Source organism: Tursiops truncatus, chromosome 20 (assembly GCF_011762595.2).
Source record: "Tursiops truncatus isolate mTurTru1 chromosome 20, mTurTru1.mat.Y, whole genome shotgun sequence".
Lineage (NCBI taxonomy): Eukaryota > Metazoa > Chordata > Mammalia > Artiodactyla > Delphinidae > Tursiops > Tursiops truncatus.
Window position 1 is genome coordinate 2,373,384 of NC_047053.1, and position 12,151 is coordinate 2,385,534.

Here is a 12,151-nt window from a genome sequence, read left to right on the forward strand (position 1 = left end):
AAAACAGCATAGCCATTAAACATCAAACCACTTACCGCTGAAACCGTTCTTGCTGTTCTCTTTGTTTTCGAATTTCTGGAAACTGCTTTTCATAATACTCCCTTGTTTTGCTTTCTTTAGCTTTCCTCCGAGGATTATTTTCTATTCTGTCCACTTTTTTCTCCCATGCCTCCATGAGCTGATCATAACGTTGGCAGATTTTTTGCTCCTATTAAATACCCGTAGCAAATTAATAATTAAACTAAACTCTGTGATTCTGACAAACCTAATACTTTAAAGTAAAGGTTACTTCTTAAGGCTAAGTCAGAAGTACATGTGGCCTATGACTCAACTGTGAATGAAAAGCTGTCCTTGATCTGAAAGAAGAGAAAGAAAGGGAGCTGTTTTCTAGGAAAGATCAACACATAGAGCCTATCGTGGCTGGATTTTTTAGTTAATATTAAGACTACACAAATTAACAAACTAAATGATGAGCCACTCTGATAACATTTACATCTTCACTGTCAAAAAAAATGGAAAATGAGAAATAGAAACATGTAAATAGTTCATAATCCCAAAGGCAAGCGGATTAACATTTTGTTGTTATCCTTCCAATAGGTCAGAGAAAACACCCAATTAAACCATCCCTCTACTGCTGGACGTTTTGGTTACTTGCAGTTTTTTCTTACTACAAATAATGCCATATAATGAACATTTTTGACAGTCTGGAAAAGGCAGAAATTGGTTGTTTTTTATGATAAAAAGAAATGCAGTAAACTACATGAAATCGAGAGCGAATGCTTTTAGAGGAAAGAATAATGTATGATCTCATTTTTTAAACAGAGAAGAAGAAAAAAAGAACCGTGCACTACAAGCCCCAGACCGTGGGTGTGAGACAACGAAAGGGCCTGCCACACGGTCAGCTCCAGGAAGCGGCCGCAAGGGGAAAGTACTGCCTTCCCCATGCCCCGTCTCCTCATAGCCTGTCTACTCCTGGGCCTCCACCTGCGCTCAGCTCTATGCCGCCCCCTCGGTCTCATCTGGATTCAAGCAACGGCCTCCTTCCTAAATGACTCCCATGCACCCTGAATGGCATAACCAGATGCAACTTCTTAAAACACAGAGCTCAACATTTCACTTCCTCAGCTCAAACACTTAAAAGCTGCCCTCAGGATCTGTGCACAACCCGGCCCTGGCTTCCCTGCACAGCCTCACTCCTCGCCACCCTCCCAGCTCAGTCCAAGCCCAGCCCCCTCCAACCTGCCACACTCCCTCCACTTCCCAGACCTTCCCGTGAGCTGCTCCCACTGCTTGTGAAAGTCTGCAGGGGACTGGTTTTCCTGTGCAACACCCCTCATGATTCATATCTGCGCCAGCTGTCCCCTTACACGCTCTCATGGTCATCTGTACATCCTGTGCCATCGTAAGACCACAACACTGTAATCGCCTGCAGCCTCATCTACCCCCTTACTCCTTAGGCTCCCTAAGGGCTAAAACCACGTGGCTGCCCGCTCCCTTTGTAGAATAATACATGGGACAAAGGAAATAGCCAATAAGTATTTATTAAGCAAATCAATGAACATATAAACTTCATAACTAAATACCCTGTGAAGTATGAAAACAAAGTCCATGCTTCTGTGTTTGTGTCTCCAGATAGCAAATTTAGCAATTACACCATGATTACAACAAAATGATCAGATAGAAAAAAATACTTTAGCTAATTTCTTAATTATATGTGTATGCTCTTGGCAAAAAAAAAAAAAAAAAAAAAAAAAATATTAAAGACCGGTAATTTAAGAAAGTATCTGAAGGACTAGACTGGCAAATTAGAACGCTAGAAGTTATAATACCAAATAAAAGCTGTTGATCCTTAAAATTCATTAAACTGTCAGGTCCTTAAATACAAGGTACAAAGTTCATTTCTGATGTGAATCAAAGAACATCATTTATTCACTAAAAAACAATTTAAATGAATTAATAGTCTGTCTAAAATTAGTAGGAACACACTATAAAAATAAGAATACTGGCATTATATTTTCTGTAACTTAATTTCCATGAAGATTATAACCACAAAATTTTTAGACTGCAAGTCATATAATAAATATGAAAAACGATGTGAATTTGAAAAAGCTGAACTTTAGCTGACCCAGTTTCTAATAAGAAAGAACAGTGATGTCTTATCAGCATGACCATAACTTACCCACATTTGTTTGAGGGTTAAGAGACTAAATGTAGATCATCCTATTTCTCTTTCATATTTTTTTTTAACTACTCACCATTTTCTTTATTTTGGCTAGATGAAAATGTTATACACAGATGACCAAAGAAATTAATTTGATAATGATATTAAATGTGATTTATGACATCAAAGTGTTGCTAGAATTAGATTTATATTTACGTCACATCTATAGTTACTGTCTAAATCAGCACCTGTTCTCATGTGTGATCAAGAACCGTTCTCACTACAATGGGAAAGCGAATGCCTGAAGAAGCGCGGACGGGAAAGTTGCACAAATTTCAGTTAACAAGGATAGGACCTCACCCTTTGTTTTCTTGCATGATTTCTTCTTTTAAAAAATAAAATGAGTTTTTTCCTCATCACCTGGTTTCTAGAAGAGAAAAATATGGTTGTATGACATTAAGAAAAAGTACCATTTAATAATGCATTCACTTTTTTGTTTTCAGAGACACTGAAAAACAAGCGAAGATCACTTAAGTATATATGATGTAATCAAAGTTAACCCTAATTTTTTTCACCCTGCAAAATAAGACTCCTGCAATAATTAGAACTGACTAAAATTCCTCCCATTCTATAGTAAGACTTTAATACAAATAGTTCATTTTTAGTTATTACATTCAATTGTAAGGCAAATATTATTTTCAAGTTCTGATTACACAGTTACTGATTCTCCTTAAGAACCCTCGTGAGATAAACACCTTCGCACACTCTTGGAGGGAGGGGGGCGTAAGAGAAGGCGAAGCTTGTAAAGTTATCTCCTCCCTCAGGTATGTGCTGTCCTCCCTCCTGTGAGAGTGCACCAACACAGAGGCAGCTTCTGCTTTACACAGAAACAACACAATACACTCTAAGACGCCACGGAGGCCAACGTGACAGGACAGGAAGACTTCCCTTATAACTTAGTGTAATAGTTTCACTTTTCAAATTGGAAGCACTGCAACCTTCAAAAACAATGACATGCAGGCTCAGATATAAATATTTATACCCCACCTACTTCCAGAAAGGATTTCAAGCTGATTATTCAAATATAAATACAAAGCCAAGGCAAGTAGGAGTAATTTTTTGGATTATCTGCCACTCAGGACTAACATTGACACTGGCTCCACTCAAATAAGCATGGACAGTCAGGAGCTGGCTATATGGAAAAGTAGCCAAGAGATGAAGAGAATTATTAAAAGGAACGTTTGCTATTTCATACAAAGCAAATGACGGTGATGACAGAATAGCTACTGAACGATCCATACAGATGCATGCAGCTGAGTGAACGGTATTTCACAAGGTGATGTACAGCAGGAGCGTTACCATATATTCAGTTTGCACTCATTGTAATTATGTGCTACTCAAAAGCAAATGACAATCAATAAATATAACTTAAAATGTTTCCTAAGAATTTAAATGAAGAACCCCATCTCAGGACAGTGTGATAAGCACTGTAGTAGGCAATGTAGCTAATATGAAATAAATCAGGGCTGCTCTGCAGCTAATATCAGGGAAAAGACAGAACACAAACATAACGGAAGCTTTGCGGAAAAAAAATCCTTAAAAGTAGCCAACTAGATTTTATCTGCTATTCTCCTTTGTAAAAATGTTAAAACAGAGAAACAGTTCCAAAACAAGGTATATTTTATATGAGTTTTGCCTAACCTACTTCTAAGGGTTGTCAAGCCCATAGCAGCATCTCACAGAAAAATTCTAAGTATATGACTTTTATTATAAACCACTTACTTAACAAAAGTTAAAATTATTCAAATTTCAATTTTTATCATGCATACTACCATGCAAATTATATTTGCCACCAGTTCTGCAAAGTAGTCAACTATTGCACATACTCTCAGTAAGAAAATTTTTTAAAAGAAAAAAAAAGATATATATATATAAATAGCAATGTGCTCATTAGTAACGGTACTAGTAAATAAGTATAATGTTCTGGTTATACTTAATAAAACATATAAAGTAGAAATATCACATTTTTGTTACAAACTAAGAATAATTCATCTAAAATTCTCTTAAAATATGATAATAAAAAAAAAGATACCTATCTAGCTTCCTCTCTTACTTCAATCAGATCAGTAAATTAGGTTTTCTTTTCACTTATTTTCTCATTCCAAAATGTGCATCCATAAAGGCCTGGTGTCTGGGATGAGCAAGGCTAAGCAAACTACAACCTGGAGCAGTCTCCTCACCCACATGAGGTGGCTGAGCGCTTCCAAGGCACCAGGACATGAAATGGCAGAAGGGTCTACAAATACCGTCATTAGCAAGAGTCATGGAAGGGATTTCCCTAGAATAGGATTTTGAATAATGATAAAATGATCCGTGGCACTTCTACTTTGCAATGGCAGATGTGGCTTGGTGGGGGACGGTGTCATCACTAGTCTTAAATGAAAAAGCTTCATTATCTTACTTCATCATGCGCCTTGCAGGTACTCCACTGAAAAAAAGACAAAACAGGAGGCAAAAAATTCAAGCCTCAAGGTAAGCCATTTCAATGTTAAGTATCCACCTTTTTTACTAGCAGATTATAAAACCAGCTAGTTTTATGCAATAATTTATTTCATTTTTTGGCCTCGGAAACTCAAAGCTGTTACCCCAACCCCCAAGAAGCCAGAGGAAGATAACATATAGTAAAACGACAGCAAATTACACAAATCTAAAACACACCTACACTATATTATAACACACCTACACTATATTATAATACTATGTCAGCAGATAACATAAAAATGATCTCTTTATAGAATATACGGTCTTTAACTGAAGAACTCCAAAGATGATCAATACTTACGTCTTGATGTTCTCATGATACACTTTGGTATCTGATGGCTGGTTATAGAGTGGCTATAAAGTAAATCAAACATTTATATACAAAATGTTGTACATCATCTATGAAGAGACAAAGACACAATTTCTATCTCAATGGTAGCCGAGGTACAGTACTACTGGGTCTACACAACAGACGCCCTACCAAAACCTCCAGGCTCAGGTTCCCTGAATAACTCTGTCCACCCCATCTCCTAACAATGCCACTGCTCTAGAAAAGTTCATAAATCCACTGTACCCCATAATAAATTCATTCATAGATTTTTTTAATCTCAAAGGCAAAGGAGGATTTAACACCAATATTACCCTAACAGTATGATTCAAAGAGCTTTCTATTTCTGTTCTTAATTCTTTCTCCTTCTAACCGAGTGATTAAATGGCTGCTCAGGCAAAAACACAATCAGGAAAATGCTTCTGCAAAGGTAACCAAGCTCGTGCACATTATTTCAAGCTTATCACCCTTACTGCCCAGCTACATCACTCTCATCCCAAAGTAAATGACTGTATTCCATTATATCCCAAGAAAAACTGCTACAAAAAGAGCACTAGACATGAAAAAAGAAATTTCTTACTTACCAGTTCAACTTTTGGGCCAAGACCTTCAAATATTTTATGAGCTTCTTCTGCTTTTTTCTAGATAAAAACATTATTATATCATATAATTAAAAATAATATTACCTAAATGCAAAATCACTTCCAATTTAATAATATTTACCTAAATACTAATCTACAGTCAAACTTATCCTTATTTCCAAATATTCTTCTTTCATATGATAGCCTGAAATACTCTCTAATTTTATTTTCATAACTCCCTCACAAAATTCAGTCAGATCTGAACATTTGTATTGAAAGCAAAACCTAAAGAATTGGTAAGTTCTTAAAAACAAAAAGATATTAAGATTCCAAGGAGAGGGAACAGAGATTCACTATTAGAAATGAATCCTTCAAACATTTTTAATACTTAAACTCAATGTCTTTATGGTATTTTATGTTTTTAACTTTTCATTAAAGTTGCCAATCTTTACTACGGTAAGCCAAATCGATCTCTTTGAAGAAAAGCTTATAACGAGCATATTTTCCAATTATAAGAAAACCTTAGTAATAACGATAGAGAAAACAACCAGTTTGAATTACTCGAAGTATTCAGTAATAAATAAATGTTGAATTATATACTTTTACATGCCTTTTTCAGAAGTAAAATCATCTAGACCAAAGTGCTATCTATCTAACAGAAATCTACCTTTAATAGACAAATGAAATATAACAAAACTCAATACTAAAGCTGTTTAAGCTGGAATTCGACATCCAGCAAATGTGTCGGGGGTTCTCAGATCTCTCTCTTGCCCCAGCACATGCTCACTAGTAACAACAAGGGCTCACTGCCCGCTGCAGAGACTCCCATGTCCACGCACTGTGGCTGGGAAACTCTCCAGGGCTTCTGATGCAACACACAAATGGGAATGGAACTAATCAGTATCCCCAAGTGTAGAGAAAGATGTTCCCTTAAAATAAACACTATCCTTTTCATTTATCACTTACAATAGTTCAAATATTTATTTAGCATATATTATGTGAAAAGAACTATGTTTAATTAGCAAAGGAAGCTCAAAGTACTGTAACGCACTTTCCAAACTCCGAGAAACTTAAAATGTTATTAAGATGAGAAATAAACATATCAAAAATATCATATACAAAACTATAAAAAAAAACCAATGAACTTGCACAGCTAATGCTATTTCTGTATATAGTTTTAAGTCGATTTGTCGACCTTGGTATTATTAACATTTGGGCCAGACATTTCTTTGCCATGGGCACTGTAGGCTATTCAGCAGTACTCCTGGCCTCTACCCACTAGATGCCAGCAGCATTCCACCCCTCCCCCAAGTTACAACAATCAAAACAATCTGCAGTTGAGAACAATGTTCTAATCTCAAAAAGCCAAAATGTAATTATCACAAAATTTATTAGCTTTAAGGTATATGTTAAATAACACACAAACAGCATAATCACAGATGATAAATTTGGAATTTCTAGCACCTACAGCTGATTCTAGACGACCTTCATTCTCCAACGTTTAAACCTGCTTTCTTGAGGCACTCCACGTTACATAGAGTCTATGCCAAGAACAGGCAGGCTAAGTGAGGCTGTAACAGAGAATACTGAGAGACAAGGGGGAAATCTTATCACGACAAATATTTACCGGTATCCTATTACGTAAAGGCACTTACCTCTTCAGGGCTAATTTTAAAGGCTAATATTTAAGGTGTTTGCATATCCCAAGATTTAAGTTTTGCAAAATTTTATTACATATTTGACTTCATGTTGGCTTAACCGCTAAGAACAGACTAACCTATCGTTTGGCAGAAAAAAATTAATTTAAAACCTTCACATTTACATAATATAATTTTATTCTAAGTCTATAGATAGAAGTAATTAATGCCTCAAACATATGTTGACTATGTTCTATGTGCCAGGCACCTGCAAGACACTAAGGAAACAATGAATAAGATATCCTTCCTGGTGTAGGAAGATAAGGAGTCTTGAAAGGCTTCATAGAGAAAATGATACTTGAGCTGGGTCCTGAAGTCGAACGCACTCAACAGACAAGAAAGGCAAGCCACAGGGATGCCTGACGGCAGGGGAAACATCACGGGGTAAATTACTAACGTCAAGGGAACATTCACACCTGTTCTGGTAGGGTATGGCTAAGAAGGGAGTATTGGGCCACGGGCCAGCCAGGCAGGCAGGCACATATAAGCACTGATGAAAAGGTTGGGCTACTCTGTAGAAAGGGGGAAGTCATCAAAAGGTTTTATTTGGGGCTTCCCTGGTGGCACAGTGGTTGAGGGTCCGCCTGCCGATGCAGGGGACACGGGTTCGTGCCCCGGTCTGGGAAGATCCCACATGCCGCAGAGCGGCTGGGCCCGTGAGCCATGGCCGCTGAGCCTGCGCGTCCGGAGCCTATGCCCCGCAACGGGAGAGGCCACAGCAGTGAGAGGCCCGTGTACCGCAAAAAAAAAAAAAAGATTTATTTGAAGAACCACGTCAGGGGGCTCAAATATGAAGGATGGATTAGAAAGAAAAAAATGACTGAAGGAAGGAAACTCAGCATGAATGAGAGGTGAGGGCTCCAATCAAGCAACTGGCGAAGGAGGAAGAGAGAAGCAATTGACCAGACCAATATCCAGGAGGCAGGACTGAGGCTCTTCATTGATTAACCAAGTCTGCAGAGTGGCAAAGAGAGAGAAATCGATAGTTTCCAGGACGATGGCCATGGTGACCAGAGGTTGTTGGCACTAAGTACATTCTCCACTGTCAATCACTTTCTTTCTTCTGGTGCCTCGTTAACTTGCAAATCATTCAATCAAAATATAAACATGTTCCTGAAAGACTCACTGCACACCCCCTCTTTTCTATATGTATTACAATGCTGAAATTAGAGCACTTACAAATATTTTTGGAACCTACAACTGGGAAGGGTAAGAGCAAATTGAACTGTTAAAAACAGTCCAGGAGAAGAGTCTGTTTGGAGACTAAATGAATCCTAGCCTCAAGTTTAAACGTGATACAAGGCAATTTTTCTCCCAGGAAGCCAATTTTAAAACTAACAGTCAGTTTGAGGTAGTTTTCTGCCTCGCACTAACTTTCTAAATAAAAGATGCCTCATACGAGACAAGGGCCCCTATCTCTTGGGCCACATTTGGCTTAACTGCCAACCAGTATCTGCCACTGTCAAACAAGCAACAAAACGGAGATGTACTCTTGTTGCCCCCCCATCACTCTGTGCCCTCGGTGTCCAAACAGGTAAGGTCATTCATGACAAAAAGCTACAGAGGCAGTGAAGGTCTAACAAAGGCAGCATGGTGAGGAGGAAGACACAGGCAAGGGTCAGTGGTGAGAAAGCGGCCTGCTCCCATCACGCCCCTCGGGGGCTTCTGCTACCATCCGGGGTCTACTGCACAAGCACCACCAACGCAGATGACTAGCAGCAGGGGATACAAAAAGAACCTATTTTTTGAAAGATGATTTCTATGGTTACTGAGTTAAAAACAATCCTCATTGCAAGTCTAATATTAAGACAGATTTCAAGTTTGGTTCTTCTATTCTTCACAGAATGTGTAACAAACTGAATTGTAAATGCTAAAATGGCAAGAAGAGGTCTAAAAGGAGCTTTCGTTTCTGCTGATGGGCATCAAGGAACATTTACTACACTAGCTAATGAAAAAAATACATATATATAAATTAACACAAACTGAATTCTCTATCAGATCTTGTTCAATAGTTTTCAGTCCTCACATCCTACTCAGGCAACCGCAGAATTCACTAACACTGGAACTGTTTATTAGGCCTGTAAGAGAAGGCTAATTAAGAAATTCTATCAATTAATAAATATCACTGAATTCAATGTATCTGAAAAGTAACTCATACTAAGAAAGAAGTCAATATATTATTTTATAAGAGCCTTTTCCATTATTATCAGCTCTAATCCCTATTTACTTTACCCCTAAAGTCACAAACTGGCCATGAAGCCTATCAGCCCTCAGAAGTACTTTCTTGTTCTCCAGTGTGTTTTTTTAAAAGCAGGAGATTTCATATAAAATCCATGTACCTTGCTTCTCTTAAACAAGGAAGCACCTGTTGACCTTGGGCCACATCCCTGCAAGGACCCCAGCGTCACTGCCCTCCAGGCATGCCCTGAGGAGTCCTCATCACTCCTTCCACCGACTCCCTTCACCCTCACTGGACTCATTTTCACGTAGGTTGTTCTGCCCAATAAATTGGACTGATTTTGAACCCAGTCAAGGAACTAGTAATAATTGTCCATATTTCTGCCTCTCAGTGACTTAAAATTCCTTAAGTATTGTGTACCTGATGACTTTCAGTTATCTACACACACACATACGACTGAGTCCAAGATCATTCCTATAAAAGTGTATTTAATGACTATCTCACAGCTGCTTTTCTTAAGGTCAATTTCCTTTAGGATCTGGGCTAACCTTGCTACAGGATGCCTGTGTAAGACTCCACTCACTACAAGGCAAATAAACTGAAATGACAATCCCCAACTTCTACCTTATGATCACCTTAAGCTGACAAGCCAATTCTCTACCATAGTGCTTAAAGCATATAATTCTTTCTTGAACTGGGGGCTTCTGGAAGCCCAGTGTTAAGCAGCTCTGTTGAAAGGTTTTCTTCACATTAAGGTGAAATCAGTTTCCCTTTAACTGCTAGTTCCTGGGCTGGATTCCCGCCAAAAACGAACTTCAGCGTCACAAAATTATTCATAGAATTGAGGCCTGGCTTTCCTAAATCCGTGGACACTTTTAATTATGAGTATGAAAGAAGAAATTATTTTAACAAACCTAAAAAGGAAAGTTGACCTAAAGGTCAATGGCCTCATACTTTGTAACTAAAATTCAAAGCACACCCCAGCTATCAGTTCTGAAGCAGATAATGCAAGCCATTTCCACGTCCAATGACCATCTCTACTAGAATAGTGTATTTGGCATTAAATGTTGCTTATAAAGTGAAAAACTACAGAATGGCTGTATTATGTGCTACACACTTGCTTACCACTATTTATATAACAGGAGAGAGACTCAGCTGATAAAATTATACTGTCACAAAATAGTATTATACCATATAAAATGCAAATGAAATGTTAAATAATTTAAGACACAACTATCAACTTTTCTTCAGTATATAAAGAAAAAACACCAAGCTTCAGTCAAAGTTTAAGAACATTAAAAATTATAACAGAAAACAGGTTTAATACAATTAATATTACCACAGAATACACAGATGACTGGAAAAGGCATAGTCCAGTGGTTTTAAAGGCCTGTGCCGTCGGGAATGGCATGAACTTACCCGATTTTCATCGTAAATAATTTGGACAATACTGCGGTGTTTCTGCTCCACGGGAGGAGGTGACACAGGCTTCTCAGGCTCTGGAGGTTTAGCAGCTTCTTCTTCAAGCTGTTGCTAAGAGACCCAGAAAGGAAGAGTCAGGCATCTGCTGCACATCAGCCCCACTAGTAATTAATCACCAGAGATAACACATGCTTCTGAGCAATGCTTTGCTGATTCTATAGGGTAATCACTTAATCTACTAGGGCCTAATGGACCCAAAGGCTCTAACAAACCCAATCAGATTTATTTTGACTAATAACTAAACAACATAAGTCATCATTTGAAAAATCCTTTTATATTTTAATTCTGATAAATTTAAAGCAAAATAGTAAGAGAATCTAAACATATGAAGGTAGCCCATCTACCTCTATCACAATGACCTTTTGTGGCACTGTAATAATGCTTTTCTGTGTTATAGATACACAGTATGTGTTAATGTCTGACGGGGAGAGTATGGTAGAATGTTTAAGGGTTAATCCTTAAGTCAGCACAGCACCATCCTCTACCCTACTCCCCTGCCAAACTATACTCTATAGCGAAGAGGCCCTGGGAAAACCAAAAGAATATGGACTGCTGGTGTGTGCAATCACAAAGCAGGAGCCTATCTGAATTACTCTGCCCAGGATTCAGCCTTAGGGTCACCCTTTGCAAGTGACTTGATCCTAGGACCCCTTCTAGTCCTCACCTCAATCTTGAGCAAGTATACAAACCCCTCACATGTAAAGTAGGGATATTAATCCTACCTACCACATAGCTTTCTGAGAGGATTAAATGACTCAATATACGGCAAGCGCAACTATAAACAGTCACTATTACCTACAATTATTACTGAAGTAAGGACTGACTCAGCTAAGTTCACTGCTTTTTGTCTTCCATCACCTAACTAGTGCCTGATACCTAGTAAATGCTCAACAAATAGCTACATGGATATAAGTTCACTGAATGAAATGATAAAAAAGACATTAGGTAAAGATGGTTAAGTCTACCAAAGGCCTAGCAGAAAAAAAATCACCTATACTACCAAGTAAGTCAAGGTTCCTAGTCATTTAAGTCAGACCGCACCCAAATGAAAGGATAAAAATCCTCCAGTGAGGACCACTTCCATTTTGGAACAGAAAGTACTCTTGCAACCTATCTGTGTGAGCAAAAGATATTTGGCGTTCTGAGATCATTTTTATGGGAATGAGTTCTTCAACCATGCCC

At 38.1% G+C, this 12,151-nt stretch overlaps 1 protein-coding gene across 14 annotated transcripts in view; it reads right to left on the bottom strand.

The window, feature by feature from the left end:
* Window positions 1–12,151, bottom strand: part of NCOR1 (nuclear receptor corepressor 1) — a 142,049-nt gene that overhangs the window by 78,960 nt on the left and 50,938 nt on the right. For 9 of the 14 annotated variants that reach the window (XM_019944107.3, XM_019944117.3, XM_019944116.3 and 6 more), the window contains exons 6-11: window positions 10,907–11,020; window positions 5,615–5,671; window positions 5,004–5,056; window positions 4,623–4,649; window positions 2,522–2,588; window positions 36–208 (exon numbers count right to left, since the gene is read on the bottom strand). In XM_019944107.3, coding sequence (XP_019799666.1) covers window positions 36–208; window positions 2,522–2,588; window positions 4,623–4,649; window positions 5,004–5,056; window positions 5,615–5,671; window positions 10,907–11,020 — 491 coding nt within the window. Of the gene's footprint in view, window positions 1–35; window positions 209–2,521; window positions 2,589–4,253; window positions 4,588–4,622; window positions 4,650–5,003; window positions 5,057–5,614; window positions 5,672–10,906; window positions 11,021–12,151 lie in introns of those variants that run through there. The other 5 variants (XM_019944112.3, XM_019944119.3, XM_019944111.3 and 2 more) reach the window with 2 other exon arrangements.